Here is a 20,824-nt window from a genome sequence, read left to right on the forward strand (position 1 = left end):
AAATAAATATTAAAAACAAACAAAAACAACAAAGAATTCAGTGAAGAAATGGGCAGATGACATGAATAGACAGTTTTCCAAAGAAGACATCCAGATGGCTAACAGACACATGAAAAGATGCTCAACATCAATCATCATCAGGGAAACACAAATCAAAACCACAATGAGGTGCCACCTCACACCTGTCAGAATGGATAAAATTAACAACTCAGGAAACAACAGATGTTGGCAAGGATGTGGAGAAAGGGGAACATTTCTGCACTGTTCATGGGAATGCAAACTGGTGCAGCCACTCTGGAAACAGTATGGATGTTCCTAAAAAATTAAAAATACAACTACTTGGGGTGTCTGGGTGGCTGGGTCAGATGAGTGTCCAACTTCAGCTTAAGTCATGATCTCCTGGTTCATGAGTTCAAACCCCACATGAGGCTCTGCACTTTTAGAATTCTGCTTAGGATTATCTCTCTCTCTTGCTGCCCCTTCCCAACTTGTGCCCTCTCACTTGCTCTCTCTCTCTCAAAATAAATAAACATTTTAAAAAATGTAATCACTTTGGGGACTCTTAATGACAGAGGACAAACTGAGGGTTGATAAAAGGAGTTGGGTGGAAGGATGGGCTAAACGGGTAATGACCATTAAGTAGGGCACTTGTTGGGGCTCAGAGTGCCCAGTTGGCTTGGTCAGTTAAGCAATTTGGGCTCTGATCATGATCTCAGTTTGTGAGTTTGAGCCCTGCAACAGGCTCTGTGCTGACGGCTCAGAGCCTGGAGCCTGCTTTGGATTCTCTGTCTCCCTCTCTGTCTGCCCTTCCCCTGTTTGTGCTCTCCTTCACAATAAATAAATAAACATTAAAAAAAAAAAAAAAGGAGGACGGCACTTGTTGGGATGAGCACTGTGTGTTATATGGACGTGTTGAGTTATTGGGATCTACTCCTGAAACCAATACTACACTGTATTTTAACTAACCTGAATTCTAATAATAATAATAATAGTAATAGTAATAACAATAAATTTTTAAAAATTGATCTTAGAATCATCTGGGGAAACTGTGAAATATAAAGCAATATGCATGTTATTACAAACATGTATTTGTGTAAATTAAATATATATTTTTATAAATGCTGCACATGACCCCAGATCAATTACACTGGAATCTCTGGGGGTGGTGTCCAGGGGCTGGTATTTTTTTAAAAACTCCCATGGGATTCTAACCTATAGCTAAAACTAAGAACCCTGTGCTGGGTGAGAGTCATTGCTGTAGAGAACAGCCCTGGCCCTACAGTTGGGTGACTACTCACATCCCTCTCTACTGAGCCCCTTCGAAACGCAGGGAGGAAGCCGAAGAAAATAGTTTACACAGGCCCAGTTATCTGAGTGCAAAACATTCTGCTTACAGGTGGTGCCATTTCTGCCCCTCTGAAAGTTGAAATGATGGACTGGTGAAAGAGTAGAAGCAGAAATAGCACCCAAGTGTCCAAATCCCCATTTGAAATGCTAGCTTCAGGCCAGTTAGAGTTCTGCCTAGATAAGACTCTCCTGAAGCAGAGTTTGAGTGTGGTGCCCAGAATGAAGCCATCATTCCAAAAGGGCTCTGACTGGGACAGAACCAATGTGGGGGTGGGGTGGTATTTGTTCTGTTTATTAAACCTCATATTAACCACACATGATTATCTTCCTGTTTGACTCCTCGGGTTTACAGCCACAATTAAATTCATTTTCCCCTTGTGGGTTATAAGGCCATGGCTGTCAGTCTGTAGAGCTCACCAGGGTTTCTGAGTTGCTTGCTAGAAACCCCCATTGCTCTTGACAACTGAGATCTTTTGGAGTTCCAAGTCTGTCATCCCACATACCAGCTACCCTTCATTTATGTGAACAACAGGCTACCAATGTCCTCCAACTCATTACAAATTTTAAAACATTCAACAGGTAGGGTGATCAGCAGAGCCCTGCCCAAGGCCTCCAGGACTTCCTCTGCCATGTTGACATCAACACCATTACCCAGCATTCCTTAATACAACCTTTCTTGGGTCCATCACTACCACCATTCTCCAGCCTACCTTCTCCACTTTAGCCACAAAGATATCACAACAGATTTTACCTAAAGGCAAAATTACAAATATATTATGTCTAAAACAATCCCCCTTTTGTAGCAGCCTTTCAATAATGCCAAATAAGGAAACTAATCTGACATGGCTTACTTTTAGTGAACCCATGCTAATTTCTAATGCTCACCACTTTTTCTTCTAAGAATTCACAAATCATTCAATGAAAAAAAAAAAAGAATATTAGTAATTAGCCCATAAAGTCAAGCTCACCAGGTAGTAATTTGCAGATTCTGCCTTCTTCTCTTTTTTGAAGAATTGTAGCATATCCTCCCTTTTCCACTCCTCAAACACTGTTCTTATGCTGCAGAATTCTTCCAAGATTACTGACAGTGGGTCAGCAGTCTTACCTGTATATTCTCTCAGTACCTGGGGTATCACTCGTCCCAGCCAAGAAACCTGAACTCATCTGAAACAACTAAGTGCTCTCCTTACAATCCCCTTGACTGGTTTGAGTTTCTGTCTCCATTTGCCAATGTTTTTAGCCTTTCCAGGCTGGGCTAGAAAAAAGTCATTCTCTTTGGTGGAAAAAAATGGAAGTAAAATGGCACCCGATCCAGAGTCAGTGCCCTCTGCATAGAACTCCTATTCCTGTCCCTTTACCTGGGGACAAAACATTTCCAGAACCTGGAGGAAGTTTGTACCTATCAAGGAGGCTAAAGGGACCCTGTAGAAGAAGGTAAACAACCCCCGATCACACAACTCATCCACCAAGCAAAGTCACCACAAAGATGGAACTGATGGGAAAGGAAAGACACTGTGGCCCCAGTTCTCTTCAGAGAATGACAGCATCACCCGACTCACTGTAGACACACTGGGAGTTGGGACTAGGGCCAGCTCTGCTTCCAAATGGTCAGTTCCTGTCATACACTTATGGGTGTGTATGGGGGCAAGAGGAGGGTCCTCGTCTCTTAGGAGTGTGTCTATTAACAAAGAAGTTGTGACCATGAATATTCATGGCAGAGTCCTTCAAACAGATACAGTAGTAGTAGCAAGGATTTACTGAAAATAAGTCTTGATTCTCTCTCAATTCCCCATACAATCATCATTCAATCACTTAGCTAAACTTCCAAATGATTGATCTCATGGGTAGCTCTTTTGAGTAGAAATTTTTAATTCTTGAGCTACACAGGAAAGCAAAGTGCTTTTTTTTCTTTGTTAGCAACCAGCAAAAATCAATTGTTTACTATGAACTGTTCTGAGCACTTTACATTGATTCCCTGCTCACAACAATTCTGTGAAGCTGATAGTTTTCACATCTCCATTTTACAGAGGGTGAAGCTAAAGCACAGACATTAAGTAAATTCATCAAGTTGATACAGCTTGAAGGTAGTAATGGTAGTATTTGAACCCACAGAGACTGACTGTAGAACACTCAGCTGTGGTAAACTGATTGCAGAAATAGACCAGTTTTCTACCCCTTTCTGTGTCTATGCTTGGAACCCTGTCACCAATGTGAGATCAGCCCCGGCTAGCCTACCAGGGGATGAGAAACCACATGGAACAGAGCCAAGTCATCCTAGCCAACGTCATCCTAGACCAGCCAGCCCCCAGCCAAATCCCCAGCTGACCACAGATGCATGAGTGAGCCCAGCCAAGATCCACAGAACCACCCTGAGACCCAACAGAGTCGTGAAAAATAATAAATGATTATGGTTTTAAACAACTAAGTTTGGGGTTGTTTTGCTACTTACCAGTAGATAACAGATACACCAATGCTTAACCACTACACTCTATTTTCTTGCACTAGTTTCATCTGACTCTAGGATTCTCCCAGAATGGATAGCTTCAGCTATGAAAAGCCTTCCTCCAGACTACCACCTTACCTCTCTTCATCCTTGTGTTGCCCCTACCATACCACTATGCCAACCTATGAAAGCAGTTTATAAATATTCCTCACCTTTACTCCCTTGTTTTTTCTGGAATCAAGAGGAAACTTGGGTATTTCAAACCCTTTGGTACTATTTAGAGCTCTGTTTCGTTGTCTCTCCTCTTTGCCCATCTCGCCATCATTTAGGAGCTAAGTTGGAATTAGCCAAAGTGAGTGGTGCCAAAATAACGAAATCAGGGTAATGAGGGGAAAAGCACGGGTAGTGCTGTAAATCAATACCTCTCATTCTCTGGCCTTTCCCTTCTCTCAGGATGGGCTTCTTACTCAACGTGGGTGGGGAGTGGCAGGCAGTCCCTGAAGGCACACTCCTCCTTTGCCACCTGATCCCCAAATGAAAACCTGCAAAGCTGAACTCTTCCTGCCTGCCAGGATTCAGGGGGCAGCAAGCTGCACCTCCACAGGAACTAACAGCCCCAGCTGCTCAACTCAAATTAAAAAAGAGTTCAGAAACATGTTCCACAGAGTGGAGGCCTTCTGGGGCATTTCTTCCAGCTGCCTCCAGCTACTGTGTTCCCAAGGAAATGAAGAGGCTACTCCAGGGAGAGAAGGGGCACCCCTAAAGCATCCTGAGGGATAGGGAACACAATCCCCTAAAAATGGGACTAGAAATCTCCCAAAGAAAGAAAAACATTCATAAAAGACTATTGTTTTTCTACTGGAGTATTTCAAAACTTTTTTTTTTCCTGTTAGGAACTCAATAAATGCTAAATGATGCTAATTCTTCTAGCTCTTCTTGCTTTATGAGGGAAGCTGGGATTGTGAGGGTTCCTTGCTCAAAAGGCCAATAGCTAAGCAACCTGGGTTGGTGAAGAGAAACCAAAATTCCCCGGGGGCAGATCTAGCCTTACTGTGCCATTAAACACCCAACCCCCTCACTCATTACACTTCAACAACAATAGTTTAGTTTTAATTTCTTTTCCATATATTTCACAGCCCTAAGGGAAAATGTCCTGTGACAATTCTGTAATAGTAAGACAATTACTGGTGACTCAGGGCTCCCTGCTGCCTCTGCATCCTCTCACAGCTGAGGAGCAGGCTTCCCATGTAGGAACAATTTGGTTCCTGAATTAGTAAAGTCAGAATACAAAGAATCTTTACCTTTAAAAAAATGATAGAAATTCAGATGCAATTTGATGAAAATTCAGTGCAAGGATTCTGTTTCAGAACAAGAGTCAATTGTAGGCATTGGGTCCTTGAAGAACCTTTCAATTAAACTCACAAATGTTTCAACTTACCCTTTCTAAGCGCGCCACCCACATCATTCAAGAACCCTGAGAGTATCTTTTTTGATTTTTCCTCCTTGTTCCTCTTTCCTTTACTATCCAACTTCTGCCATTTCACCTTTGACAATGAATAAAGAAAGCACAGGAAAACTGTTCTTCTTGAGAGAGGGAAAAAAAAAAAAAAAAAAAAAACTAACCCTGCCTTACAACTCAAGCGCTCAAAACAAGCCTAATTCAAAGTGAACAGTTAGAGATGTCCTAGGTTAAAGGGCATAGCCATCCCCAAATACCCAACAGACTGTGTTCCAAAACATTTCTGTGAATGGGTAGTTCAGAGCTTGGAAAGTTTTTTTCCCATAAGCATAAAGTTCTAGACAGGCTAAGTCCTCAGACTCGACCATAGAACTCTAGTTGGCCACAAGAGTCTAATAATGCACCCAAAGTGAGAACTTTAGGTGTTACATTGCCTCCTCTTAAATAACCATTTAAAATAGTTTCCATGAGAGAATGCATGAGAGGATGCCAGAAACAGATTTCCATTTACCCCAGAACCAAAGTGAGCTTTTCCAATCAAAAAAATAAGAGGAAGGTGAAGGGGGAGGAGATTCTGGCTATACCAGAAATAGCCCTGATGTGGCAGACACAAGTTTTCCAAGAAGGGTAGGATGGGACAGGAACTTCTGGGTACAATAATGATAACCTGAAATGCCTCTCCAGTTTTATGTAACATATGTTCTACAATTCTTTAGTTCAAACACTGAAGTTCCAAATTAGGAACTAGAAGGCAGTTGCTTAAAACGGAGTTTGGAAAAGGAAGGGATTTTTGGTTTGGGGGTCATATATAAATCAATGAGCCAAGCAAGACCTATATTCACCTGTGATGACACTTTTGATTTCTATTCTTCAGTTCTGTGGCTGACACAATTGCTGATGTTAATAAGATTCTCTCAGGTTTATAGTGTCTGTTTAAATTGGGAGCAGGAAGAAGGATGCTGGATTATAAGCTTCTTAAAGACTGAGATGTCCTATTTATTTCTGTATACTCCAGTCCCCTTAGTGCTTAATTCATAATTCATTGATAAATAAATATAACTGAAGAGGGGCTTTAACTTTTCAATGTATAGTTGATCCTTGAACAACATGGGTTTGAACTGCATGTGTCTACTTACATGCAGATTTTCTTTGATAAACAGTTCAGTACTGTAAATGTACTTTCTCTTCCTTGATTTTCTTAATAACATTTTCTTTTCTCTTGTTTAATTTAGTGTAAGAATACAATATATATTGTCAAATTGGTTTCCATACAACACCCAGTGCTCATCCCAACAGGTGCCAATTTGACAATAAATTTCATATTAAAAAATAACAATAAAATTTTTTTAAAAAAGAAAGAAAACAAGGGATTACATGCAGAAAGAAAAAGGAGAGACAAACTAAGAAACAGACTTGTTAACTACAGAGAATAAATGAAGAGAGGTGGGAAGGGGATGGGCTAAATGGGTGATGGGTATGAAGCAGGACACTTGTTCAGATGAGCACTGGGTGTTGTATGTAAGTATTTAATCACTATATATTACAACTGAATCTAATATTACCCTGTATGTTAACTAGCTGGAATTCAAATAAGTTCTTAAACATGTGAAAAAAATATAATACATAATACATATAACATATAGAATATGTGTTCATCAACTATTTATGTTATCTGTAAGGCTTCCAGTCAGAAGTAGGCTATTAGTAGTCACATTTTGGGAGACTCAAAAGTTAAACACAGATTTTCAACTGCGTGGAGGGGTTGGTACCACTAACCCCCATGCTGTCCAATGGTCAACTATAGCTGCAAAACATATGGGTTTTGGAGTCAAAGTTCTCAGATTCAAACCATTTTCCTCCATAGGTGCATAACCAAGGGCTTCTAGTTTTCTCCTCCAGAAAAAAGGGTGGTGATAGAATCCACCTCAGGGTCATTGTAGGGATTGATGCATTTATATTTGGGAAACACACAGCACTGTGCCTGCCGCACAGTTAGCAATCAATAAATCTAAGCTATTATTATTTTTCCATCATCATTTAGCTAGCTATCCTGTATTCTGCCCCAAATTAGTTTCTCAGGGAATTTAGAAAACATGAAAGTTGATGGTATAGCAGGTTGAACTGTGGCCCCCAGAAGATATGTCCACTTGGAACCTGAGAATGTGATCTCATTTGAGATAAGGGGCTTTTGCAGGTGTAATTAAGGATCTTGAGATGAGATCATTCTGGATTAGGACGGGTTTTTCTTTTTTTTTTTTTTTTTAATTTTTTTTTCAATGTTTATTTATTTTTGGGACAGAGAGAGACAGAGCATGAACGGGGGAGGGGCAGAGAGAGAGGGAGACACAGAATCGGAAACAGGCTCCAGGCTCTGAGCCATCAGCCCAGAGCCTGACGCGGGGCTCGAACTCCCGGACCGCGAGATCGTGACCTGGCTGAAGTCGGACGCTTAACCGACTGTGCCACCCAGCCGCCCCATAGGACGGGTTTTTCTAAAAACAGTAACAATGTTCTTATAGGACAAGACAAAAAAGAACACACAGAGAGACGGGGAAGAAAGCCACACAAAAGTGGAGGCAGAGACTGGGGTTGTGCTGCCACAAACCAAAGACGACCGGAAGTAACCAGACCTTGGAATGGGCAAGGAGGGATTGTCCTCTAGAGCCTTCAGAGGGATCGTGGCTCTGCCAACATCTTGACTTCAGACTTCTGGTCTCTAGAACAATACATCTGTCTTATTTTAAGCCACCAAATTTGTGGTAATTTGTTGTGGCAGCCTTAGGAAACTAATGTACCGTTTGGGTACAGCTTGGAACAACCTAAGTTTGGTGACAAAAGCAAGCCCAAATGTGAAGTGGAAATTATCATGAGTTCTCCTTTTTGCAGTGTACTGCAGGGAAACTTCTCTTTAGAAAGGGAAAACCACTGGCTTTAGGAACTGGAATGTTCAGGCCATTCTGGCCCATCCACTCCCAGCCAAAGACATTTCTGCTGGGAAAGCTGAAAACATTCTACACTTATCCACAAGGAATGAAGTGGCAGTACTATGCAATGTGTGGCAAGAGTCAGCCTCTATCTGGCCCCAAATAAATGGGCGGGCAACACAACTCTTAGCCCTTGTCCAACAGACACAGCCACACTGGTCCCCACTGCCTTCCTGACTCCCATCTATGAAGGTCAAAGGGGTCATGAGGCAAAGATTCCAAGCTAAGGAAAGATACCTAGTTGCCAAGAGAGAAATATAATTGTATATTTCTCCTAACTCTATGGGTTCTTGCAATTACATCTATGAAATGGATCTCCCTTTAAATGAAAAAAATATATCCAGGTCATCAGCAAGATCCTTCTAATAAGCCTTTGACATTTTAAAGGAGTCCTCAGGAGAGGGTCATCAGAGAGATGTTGTCAAATCCACTGATGCCCAAAGAAATGGTTTTCATTCTTTTCCTCTCTTCTAACTCCTAGAGAAAAATAGCAGCAGACAGAGCAGTGACTGTCAGAGAGGGGTGACTTTTTTGGAGCAAAGGCGTTAGACAAGATGACACATGCTGACGGGTTCTGCAAATAGTGGATGCTGTCACAATCAGCAGATAATTTCTGTGTGTTTGCAATGTAGGAAAGACTCTGAGTCACGCAGCATTTCAAAGACAGGTCACGATTACTCCATGTGTCATCTTCTAACGTGAAGGTCAAAAGAAAGGAGAAGGTGCCTCCAGAAGAAATGGAGGCAGAGGGGGGAAAAGTAAGGAGCCCTGTGTGCAGGCAAGTCAACCACATCCAGGCAGGTCTTGCTTCACGCTTTCTGACAGTGTCCAGGGAACCTGTGTAATTATCTGCCTGTTGACACCTGAGGCTCTCATCTCACATGTAACCAGCACTTCATTCTTTCCTAAGTCCTTCAGAACCTGTGAAAGTTGTATCTTCCCTGACTCAGTAAAGGTCTTCTTTTCTTCCCTTATTTGGTACTTATTTCCAGTAAGGAAGGTTGCAGGGAAGAGGACAGTTAGGAGGGCCAAAGAAGGAAGCCACATACAATGTTCTGGATCCTAGAATACTCTGAAATGGACTTCATTGTTTAACTAGAGGGAATTCCAGAACAGCAAAGACACTCATAACCAAATAGGAAAAAAACCAGAAGCCAAATGGATTAAACAGATTTTTGTCATTACTTGTCACTTTCTCTTCTCCATCAGGAAAGAAAATGCTGAAAGAATGAGAAAATGAGAGAGGGAGAGAGAGAGTACCCCGTGAAACACACAGGTAAATAATTTGAGTGCCCAGTTAAAATATGTAAATGCTTAATTTTTCCACTCTCCATCAAAGAGTTTTTCTGAGGAAATGCATATTTTCAGCACTCAAAATTAAGATAGTATGAACACATATGCACACACACACACACACACACACACACACACACACATACTTGCTTGGTCAATCCACAATACTTCGTAAGAGCAATGCATAATTCTAATTGACAGGGTAATTTTTTTTTTATTTTTTTAAATGTTTGTTTATTTTTGAGAGAGAGAGACAGAACACCAGCAGGGGAGGGGCAGAGAGAGACTGAGACAGAATATGAAGCAGGATCCAGGCTCTGAGCTGTCAGCACAGAGCCCAACGCAGGGCTCGAACCCATGAACATGAATGGTGAGATCATGACCTGGGCAGAAGTCAGACGCTCAACCAACTGAGCCACCCAGGCACCCCTTGAAAGGGTAATTTTTAAGTAAATAACTTGGGGAGTATAAGATGCTGTGCAGTATATGCAAATATGCTACATTTAAAAAAAAAATCCATCCTTCCTGCACAGGAACGTCAAGTTGGTTGTTAAGGTTGGGACAGTGGCAAGTATTCAGCACACAGAATCTCACTGAGGATCTGCTGACTGACTATTGTTGACATTTCCCAGTTTGATCTGATTCATCACTTGTGCAGGAACCAAGCGATGGTAAAAGGGCAGGAGATTACATTAAAAGGAGAAAAAGAAAGCTTCAATGTATGTTAGGGTAAGAATCCTTGTTTCCCCTAAGATCCTTTTCTAGCAATTGTCCTGTTCCTGGGATTCACCCTGTCCAGAAGCAGGCAGTGGGGGGAGGGAGCTTGGTTATTTGTATTTCAAAGGTCTGGGAGCTTCTCTCAAGATGGAAGAAGTGAAATACTGAGATTATTAGAGATCAGAGACTTTGCTAGGCACAGAAGCAAGCCCAGAGGAGTCATTGGAGATGAACAGTCTATTTAAACACACACACACACACACACACACACACACTTTCTAAGCTGCCTCACATTTATCACCGTATGAAATTTTTGAACAGGTGGTCTGTACACAAACACATACTTTAAAAAAGAAAAAAATATATACCCAAGTAGATGATGTCTTATCAGAAGTACATATATCTTGCTAATCAGAAGCCACACCTTAATTCTGATCTTTGGGAAATTATATGGCCACAGTAAATAAATGGTGAAAAGTTAATGATTTGTAAAAAATCAAAGCATACACACATACCATCCCAGACACCATTTCTCATTTTCTGACATATTACTGCATACAACAGTACTTTTGGTCCTGCATTCATACTTTGTTTTAAATGATCACCAGACTATATTAATTTTAAAAGCCAGGAGCTTTGTCTGTTCTTCCAATCGCCTGGACTTGTGTTTGTACTTTGGAAAAAGCAAAAAGACCAATCCTGACTTGGGTGGGAATCATTTTTGGAATAATGGTGGGTAGTGGTTCACATCTGGATTAGGTATAAAACGATAACATTACGATGATGAACACCACAGGCTTCATCTGCATTTAAATAGACCTAATCAGAAATGCAAATTGCAATCAGGAGAGATTTTTAAAGGCTGTGTGATTGTGCAGATAAGGAAAGGTTAACACTTGCACTGTTAAAGTAGTTAAACAGCTCCAAGCCGGCCCAGAGCCTTCCTTTGAAAGAGAAATGTGGAGGGTACAAATCTCTTAATCTGCAACCCAGCCAGGACAGAGCTCGCCCGATTGCTTCCTTTTCGGTAACTAGAAGCTTAAGCGGCCAAACAGCAGTCCAATTCTGATGAAAGACAAACAACCAAATCTCTAGTACAAACCCCTAATGAATACATACAATAGAAAATATACTGGCATTTAAATACCCTCCAAACAGACCTCTTTCAGCACAATGTCCCATTGAGATGGAAATCAGGGGATGGAGAGTAAGTCTTATAACTGATTCACTTAGCTGATGTTTTTTAGTGCTTTTCTGGGTGTATACGAAAATATAATACACATTTCTTATCTCCAAATTTTCCTGAATACTCGAGAAAGATTCCAATAAACAAACAGAATGACCAGATGTGATTATATAATTAAAAAGAGAAAATCAGCATTTAGAGAGATTATTTAATCCAAAATTGTATTTTTAGTCCTCTTGTGCAAAGCACAATAAATGAGTATCTCAGAAAAATCAGAGTACTGAAAATCTGCAATGGTTACAATATAGTCCTATTATTCTTTGGGATATGCTTTCAGGAACAGTCATCTTTCTTCCCCCACTCCCCCCTTTTTTTTCCCCAAAAGAAATACATTTTACAATTAGGCTTTCTTAGGTTTGGCCAGAAATTGTTTACGAACTACTTATTATCCCTCTTAACCAGACTCTTTCACAAAGAACTAATAAGCCAAGAGCGCCATCTTGTGTCCTACCTTGGAATCTTAAAAAGCGTTTTCACAGGATGCATGTCAAAGAGGGGAGGGTCTCCATCCCCCAGTTCAATAGCAGTGATCCCCAAGGACCAGACGTCACAGCGAGCGTCATAGGAAGAGTCATACTGCTGCTCACAAGCAATGACCTATCAGACAAAAACAAGACACATCAACCCCACTGCCACCTCAGATGTCCTAAAAGACCCTCGGCCGATCTTAGCCCCCTTCTTAGTTCCCTTATTTACACTGATATTGAATTCCAGAGATAATAAGGTATGTGTTACCTAGACTTTATTTGTGTGTGATTAATTTATCATCTGGTATGTTCGTTAGCCTTTAAAAATGTGCCATTTCAGTACAATAAACATACACTGAATCCTCTAGGTACAAGTGCAAGGGAAGAACAGTGCAAGGGAAGACACAAGAGTGGACACCTCACTGAGCCCACTCTGACATCCCTTAAGGCTTTGTCTGCATCCCTCACCTCACTGCCAGCTGCTGAATTCAACAATGAGGAACAGTTGTTCACGAAGATGCTTGTTACCTGCACAAAATCCCCAGGAGTGTGGCCAATTGAGCAGAAAGATGTTGGAAGACTGGAAGACTGATGTGGTTAACCTAAAATAGGAACCACTCCTTCCCATCCCTTTTTTCCAGGAACATCTGCCCCCACCTCAAACCCCAACAACTGGTTTGTATTTCAGCAGCAGGTGCTATGTCAGTGACTGGCCTGACTGGATACAAGAGCAGCAGAACCAGAAAATGCCCCTGGGTTTGTCACCGGGTTGGAGACCATGGAACCTTGTGAGGAAATCTCTATCTTTGAGTCAAACATGAAAAGCTCCTCTACTCAGACTCAGAGGCTATCACAACGGGGTTGGAAGAAGGTTGGGATAGGCAAGAGAATGAAAGAACCAGATGTCCCTACTATTTGACCCAGAGAATGGAAGAACCAAGCGTCCCTATTTGACCTGAAATCTGCCTTCTTAACCAAGGATGACCTTTGGCTATGGACAGACAGGTGGGAAACTTTGAGAGTCTGATGATGTACAGGTCCAAACAGCCTATGAGGTAGACAAATGACATCACTGGAGAGCAGTGAGGGGCCAGAGCGACAGGCCTGCCTGCCCTGTTAGGCCCCCAGAAAGTATTTGGCTTTAACTCTGAGTGAGATGGGCCAACTGGTTGTGAAGAGCAGAGGGGTGAGATTTGGCTAACATGTTAGCAGGATCACTCTGGTTGCTGTGCTGACAATATACGTTGAAATGGGACATGAGTGGAAGAAGCAGAACCAGTTTAAAATGCTACTACAAGAATCCAAACTACAGATATTGACACAGTGAGAAATAATCACACTGATTACATAATTTTGAAAGTAGAGCCAACCAGATTGGCTGACTGGGGCTTATAAGAAAGAGGAATTAAGGACAAGTCCAGAGCTTTTGATATATGAGCAATTCCAGAATGGAACTGATATTTAATGAGACGGGGAAGACAGGAAGAGAAGCAGGTTTGAGCTGAAAGCAGGAGTTCCATTTAGGACATGTTAAGTCTGAGATCCCTGTGAGAATCCAGATGGAGAAGTTCATTTTAGCCAGGTAGGTCTTGTACCTGACTAATGACCTGGAGAATAAACGTGTGTTGTTTTAAGCCTCACACGTGCAATATTACTATGGCAATGACAGAAAATTAACACACTGCTCAGACCCACTTAATTGGACTTACAAGGCCAAACGTGCCTATTGTCTTGCCTGAGACCTGATGCTTTTGCTCCTATAATTGCCCTCTACCCTCTCTTCTGGTTTCTGAACTGAAGAACGTTTTCCATGTACCTGCAGCCCTGGCCTGATCCCAGCCCCATCTGATAGACTACCTGCCACAGAATATCCTGCCATACTTTTTACACATTATTTTCAAATGTGCATTCAAACTAAAGTTAAAATAATTCCAACTTCAGGACCAGAAGCCATTTCATTGCCCCACAAGACCTCACTTTCAACACCCCAATCAGGTGAGAAGTATCACTATTTTTAAAGATCTCCAGAGAAGGCTATTCAAACACCTTTCCTTTCAGAAATGACATCTCTAAACATGTGGGACAAACATAATTTTAAACCTATCAATCAGAGCAAATAGCTCACCATTCTTACGTGTTCGTGTGAAGGAAAGAAAAATAAGACTCTATCCTTCCCCAACAAAAATTACAGTCAATTAAGATTTAAAGTGAACCTACAATAATTAAATGACAAACCACGGCAACTCTAAATGGCCTAAGACAATGTGTACTAGTATGTCCAGTGAAGGATATGGGCTCCAAATGCTTGGGATATTAGAGGGAGATCATGCCAGGGAAGCAAGACAGCAAAAAGCGTCTAGTGCCCAAACTCCACACCTTCAAATATGCTGGAGCTTGAGCACAGCTTCAAATGAAGTTGGAGGAAATTCAAATCAACTTCTAGCCATCTTGGATGAGACACAAAAGGTAGTTCCAAGAACCCATCCAAATGTGGGAATGGAGACATCCTAACGTTTCTCGAATGCAGTCGTAAAATATTCAAAACATTCATCTGGTTTCAATTTCTCTTTGCAGACAGACATTATCTTCAGTTCCATCTGATTGAAAAGTATCTTTTGGCCAAATCCTCTTCCCAAAACTCAGTAAGTAATGTGACAAATTCTTTAAGCTCAGCCTTCCAAAGAAGTTTACAGAAAATTTTGCTACTAAAATAATTCACAAATAATTACAGAGTGCCCACGAGCCAGTCATGGTACTAGGCCCCAGGGAGAGAAAGCTAAATTCACACTGAATTGAATCCTCATCATCATTCTGTGAGGTAGGTGCTATCATCACCTAGCACAGGTGTAGAAACTGAGGCACAGCATAGTTAAATAGCTTACCCATGGCCCACAGTGAGTCATTGTCAGGGCCAGAATTTGAACATAGAGAAGAGACCAGCAAACAAATCATTATAATATGATAAATGTGCTACATAATAAAGTTTATGTTCAAAGAATGGTTGAATTATCAGCTTCTGTACTCATATTGTGAATAAATTAACCAGGTTTCTTGAGACTTTTGTCACCTAAACTCCATCTTCTCAGAAGGAATCTCTTTTTCAGGACCAGTCCTTCAGAGGAGTGAAAGACCCTTATATGGGCCACATGTGTGATGGGATTTACAGATGCACTCTAAGAGGATGCATCTCAACTAAGGTCAACACATCCTGGATCTGGATTCCTTATCTATCCAACACCAAAATCTACAACTATTTCTTAAGGAGAAGTAATCTCATTCTCCTTAGCATAGCATTCTCCTTGTTTCTAGGTAAAATAAAGCTGAATTAAGAATGCTTAGATGTCCCATCGATCTTTGGTTTCCTTGCCCGGAGGAGAAGGCAACCTTTCAAAGAGCACTCTGAATCAGATGTTCCAGCCTCCACTAAGGACAGTGGCAATGGCAAATAAGTATATGGTGCTCAGACCAAGTTTCCCAGGTTCTGTAAGTCATATTAAGGGGACGGAGAGAGACAGGGTGAGATGGCATTGACTCAGGCCAGGACCCCAAACACCTCATTCTTTCATACCTCTCCAACTCACCTCAGCCAGCCCAAGGAGGAGACCCACCAAGGCAAGTGTATATGCTCCTTTACCTGGAGCCTTTGCTTCAATCATAGCAGTATTAGTGATGTTGATAGGGAAGAGGGAAGATAGAATAATCATAAGAGAGAGCTCGGGGAAAGACCTTAAGGACTTAATATGCACAGAGATTTAATATGGGTGGTTAGGAAAAGGGACACACCCAGGAAGACTGACATTTTGATCCTGGGTGATCAGGAGAATGATGGTGCCATCAGGGATGTCAAGAAGAGAAGTCAGTTTGGCAGGCAGTATAACAAGTTCAAACTGGGTCTGAGTTCTACCCCTCACCAGATGCAGAATAATATCTTGTGCTCTTTGGAACTCACTTTCTTTTCACATGTAAATGCAATAAGAAAACAAAATTCTATTAAGATCAGAAGCACAATATACTAAAGGGTAACAATAAAATACAAGTTTTCAGTGACTACCTGAAGTTGTATAATGCAGTAAATATATCTTACATTTCAGAACTGAATAGATTTTAATCTCTCTATTGTTAGTTGCCAACAAACTAGTCACAATTTGTGGTTTTAATATACAGTTCTAAGTACCAGAAGCAGATACCAGGTTGTTTATCATGAACAAATATGTGTATTTATCTTAATCCAATGTTGTGAATAGAAAACCTGCTAATAAATGTCAATTTTACAAAGTATAGATTCTCCAAAGTTGATTTTAAAGTCCCACAGCATGTTGGAGGTTGATATGAAGAGAATATGTCTTCTGGAATGTTCCATGAGACATATGTATGGAATGTTACAAAATGCTTAGTGTACCCAGTAAAGGCTAAGAACATAGCATTAAATGAATCAAAATGGAGACAGAGTCCTAGCACAGTAATTGCTAGTGGCATAATCGCTCCAAAATTAAAATATTATCTCTCTGAGTCTCAATGAGTTTCAGTGGCATATAAATCCCTACATACTTCTGCATAGCCACTTTTAACAATCTTCAATTCTCTGACATATCAGTGAGTGTTTATACTGTTTCTGATTTTAATAAATAGTTTTATCCACTTGGTGTTAATCTACCATTAACCGCATCATTTTTTTCTGTCTTAAAGGGGCCAGAGACTTGATGATCTCATCAAAGCGACCCTTGAAGTAAACAGAAGTAACCCAGGTGAGGATTATAATCCTTATCTTTCTTCCCTCCCTGTCCACATCAATTTGTGGCACTCTTCAGAGAAGCTATGTTGAAAATCTTCAGATTGGAATTAGAAAATCTGAACTCTTGGAGCACCTGGATGGCTCATTCGGTTAAGTATCCTACTCTGGCTCAGGTCATGATCTTGTGGTCCTTGAGTTCGAGCTCCACGTCAGGCTCTGTGATGACAGCTCAAGAGCCTGGAACCTGCTTTGGATTCTGTCTCCCTCTCTCTCTGCCCGTTCCCCACTAGCATGCACGCGCACACACGCTCTCTCTCTCTCTCTCTCTCAAAAATAAACGTTAAAAAATTAAAAATTTTTAAAAATAATAAAATAAAAGTCTGAATTCCATTATTTACTTCATTACTCCATTATTATAAATACAGCTGAGTGCCTTTGAGCAAGTCCCTTGAAAACTCTGAGCTGAGTGTCCTTAGTTATAGGGCTCTCACTTTCTACAAAGTGGCAAGGTGGTAATGAATGATCTCTGCTATCCCTCCTGCTCTTATACTCTATGGCTTTACAATTTCCAAGTAAGTGATTCTGGGACTGTTTTCAAACAGACAGGCTAACCTCTCCATGCAAATTAGCTAGAGTGAACAGTAGATTATTCTGGGGTGTGAACCAGAAGGCTGGAATTTTTTTGTCAGGAGATTTTATTGCCAATATTTTGTAAAAGGTCTTAAGGTCTACGAAAAGATGCTGGTTGCTGTGATAATGCCTATGTTAGGGAAGATGAGCTTCAGTGACAGAGCAATTGTTTGGATGCTGGTTAATGGAGCATGTCCAGTTTCCTACCTTGAAATGCAAACTTACAGCTCTTCTGGTACACTTAGACCACACTGCTGCTTATTTTAGGAAGAGGAAAAGCACTAATGTTTGGATTACTAACAATATCTATGCATTAGAAGCCACAGTGCCCAATGGCCATAGCTACTTTAGCCAGAGGTGGGCTTGAGTCTCCCAAATGTGGGTCATTACCACCTTGGCTGATAAAAACTTTTCTTTCTGGAAGGGCATGAGAACTAGAAATAAGTTTTCACTAAGAGTTTAGTTCCACCGGTCTTTGGAGCAAAGGCTGCCAGTCAACCCTCTTTGTTAGAGCAGTATTCTTTAGCCTTCTTCAGGCTAACGAGTTCCAAAGTTCCAAACTCTCTAAATCTGCCTGTCACTCCTCCCACCCCACAGAGGGAGCACCTCCTCCACTCTCCTGAAGGAGTTTATGGGGTAAAACTGTACCCACCACTTGATAACACAACTGCTTTGACAAATATCATCTCCTTGTCCACCCTTAGGCATAGAGTTGGTTGATTTCCATTGAGGATGGCTGACCCTTTCTTCAGTTACCAGGGGAATGACAGAAAAAACAACTGTCAGTAGCACCTGGATTGTGGGAAAGGTTTGTACTCCTGGTTGGTCAAAGAAAATCCCAGAGCCAGGCATCTTCATTGTGGTTCGCCACCCCCTCACTAGGTTACTTTAGCAAATTACCTAATCTCCCTGCACCTCTTCTTCCCATACAAACCAAGCAACCCCTTTCTCTGGGCCTTGTCTGAAGTACTGCTTATGAAAATGCTGGTTACCCACCGTTTTCTATGGCATCATAATGTTAGTTGTAGATATCACGGGGTCAATGATGCATGCATAACATCTATTTTATTTACTTCTTTAAAACTTTTTGCAGTCTCTAAAATGCCTAGAGGGAGCATGAATTATTTCTATAACAAAAAAGAGCAAATATTGTCTTTTTTTTTTTTGTCTTGAAAATGTGAATAAGTACTGCAAAGTTTGCTTCAATTTTCAAGGGAGTCTTTCTTTCAGAGTATTTGCTGGCTATTGAGATTCTTCATCAACAAGTTGGCACGTTAAAGGAGTGTCTTGGTCAGAACACTAGGTTCCTGTGAGACTAATACAAGAAGAGTTAAATTCCTTTCCCAACAATATCCCTTTCTATTGTAACCATGAGGCTGGGGGTACTACTCTCACTTTCTCAGGCCATCACCATCCCATAAAATGCCCCATGATTAGAGTTTCATTTCAGCCTAGGCCAAAACTAGGACTTGCTGATAAAGCTTTGAAGATAGGAGTGAGACCCACTTTCTATCTCCTATAAAAAGACTTGGGCTTTAGAACCTGAGGGGACAGTCTCTCCTCATCTCAAGGTATTCATTATCTGAAAAGAACACCTGTATTAGATTAGATGTAAAGGGGATAAAACACAGTAACACATGAGCTCCTGCATTCAGAAAACCTAGATTTTTCCAACAAGATATTTAACTTATACCATGTATCAAATTATATATCAAAGAGCTGCTGGGCTGAAATCTCTTTCAATAATGTGATTTTAACCAATACTCTTAAGTAAATAATATTATAGAAGCACCATCTAACATAAGGAAAAAATATTCTACACTCTTATAAAAAATAACTTACCAAACTTAAAAAAACAATAGATCCTATTCAGACGATCTCATTTTCCCACTAATATTTTAAAATGTCACCAAAAATACAGTTAGGTTCGCCTTATTTGTTCTAATTTCTCATCTTACTAGAACTGATTGTGTGATCTACAATTATAACCAAAGCTCTATATTAAAATTTCACTCAAGTACACAGGCAAAATGTTATTTCAAGAGCTAACTTCAGCTTTGAAATCGGCAAGGCAAACAGACCTAAAGCTATTAATCCTTGGCTGACCTTGAGCCCAGAAATGCAGTCAACACACTGGCAAATAAGATGGGCTGAGAGGGAGGAAGGCAAATAGGTTTCCTAATTTTGCTTATGTAATTTGTGCAGCATAATTGATACATGTTGTTGATCTTAAAGATTTCTAAAATAGAACTTATATCTGGAATTAGAAATTTCAGTTATAAATATTCCAGTGGCAAATATTATTCATCAGCTTTACATACAAAAATCTTAAAGTGTTACAAGCTGAGATACTAAATAAACAAATGAAGTCTCTTCCCTTGGATGAAATATAACTTCAATGGAGGATATATTTGAGATTTGCTTAAATTTTTTTTCCAAAAAGGAGGTGGACTAGAAGAATTGAAATTGATGAGGTTGCTTTTTTTTTTTTTTTGGTTCTTTTATAAAACTCAAGGCTAGCATTAAATCTATATTTTGTACACTGAGAAATTGCCAAAAATAAGTTAAATTATACTGTCCTTACAAAATTCAGGAAGGTCTTTAATTAAAATATGATGTTCTACAAGACTTTGCTCAGGATTGTAAAATTCAGCTTATGCCTTTAGAGAAATAAAACAAGGTTCAAATTAATGCCTGTACAACACTAACTTCCCACCATGGTAGTAGAGGATGGAGGGAGACTGGTTCTGGGTTTTATGCCAGCACACAACAATTTTTGCATTTAAATTGCCCAAAACCAAGGGGCGCCTGGGTGGCTCAGTCGGTTAAGCATCCAACTTGGGCTCAGGTCATGATCTCACGTTTCGTGAGTTCGAGTGCCGCAACAGGCTCTGTGCTGACAGCTCAGAGCCTGGAGCCTGCTTCAGATTCTGTGTCTCCCTCTCTCTCTGCCCCTCCCCCACTCACGCTCTGTCTGTCTCTCAAAAATAAATAAATGTTAAAAAAAAGAAATTTAATTCCCCAAAACCCCAGAAATGTGTCACTTATTCCTAATTATGTGATAAGCCCCATATTCAAACTCAGGACCGATATTCACAGAACTCCTTTATGAAAGATAAATCAGTGTGCCCCAATTTTTGTATGTGTCTTCAGTACTCAAAAGGTTCTGAATCCATGTGAGGACACAGCAAGAAGACGGCATCTATAAACCAGGAGGCTAGCAGGCCCTACCAGATACTGAATATGTTGACATGCTGATCTTGGACTTCCAGCCTCTAGAACTGTGCGAAATAAATGTCTGTTGTTTATTTAAAAAAAGAAAAAATGCTCTAAAGGAGCACATTTGCTTGGAAACCCAGGATAACCCCACTGCCCTCCTTTGTTCCAGCAGCTTCCCCTGCTGGATGGATGGATGCTTAGAAGGGATCTTAGGATTCATTCAGCCGCCTTGGAAACTGAGGTCCCAGAGTAGGGAGACCTACTGTCACACAGCTGGTTTGTGGCCA

General features: G+C 40.7%; 1 protein-coding gene across 1 annotated transcript in view; it reads right to left on the minus strand.

Annotated features, from left to right (window-relative positions):
• The window catches only part of MYO3B (myosin IIIB), a 406,696-nt gene that overhangs the window by 341,369 nt on the left and 44,503 nt on the right, over positions 1-20,824 (minus strand). The window contains exon 7 of the mRNA XM_047084875.1: positions 11,941-12,086. Coding sequence (XP_046940831.1) covers positions 11,941-12,086 — 146 coding nt within the window. The remainder of the gene's footprint in view (positions 1-11,940; positions 12,087-20,824) is intronic.

The sequence above is a fragment of the Lynx rufus genome, unplaced genomic scaffold (genome assembly GCF_022079265.1).
Source record: "Lynx rufus isolate CCGP_SWC_20201006 ecotype Redwood Valley unplaced genomic scaffold, mLynRuf1.p SCAF_2, whole genome shotgun sequence".
NCBI classification, from domain to species: Eukaryota; Metazoa; Chordata; class Mammalia; order Carnivora; family Felidae; genus Lynx; species Lynx rufus.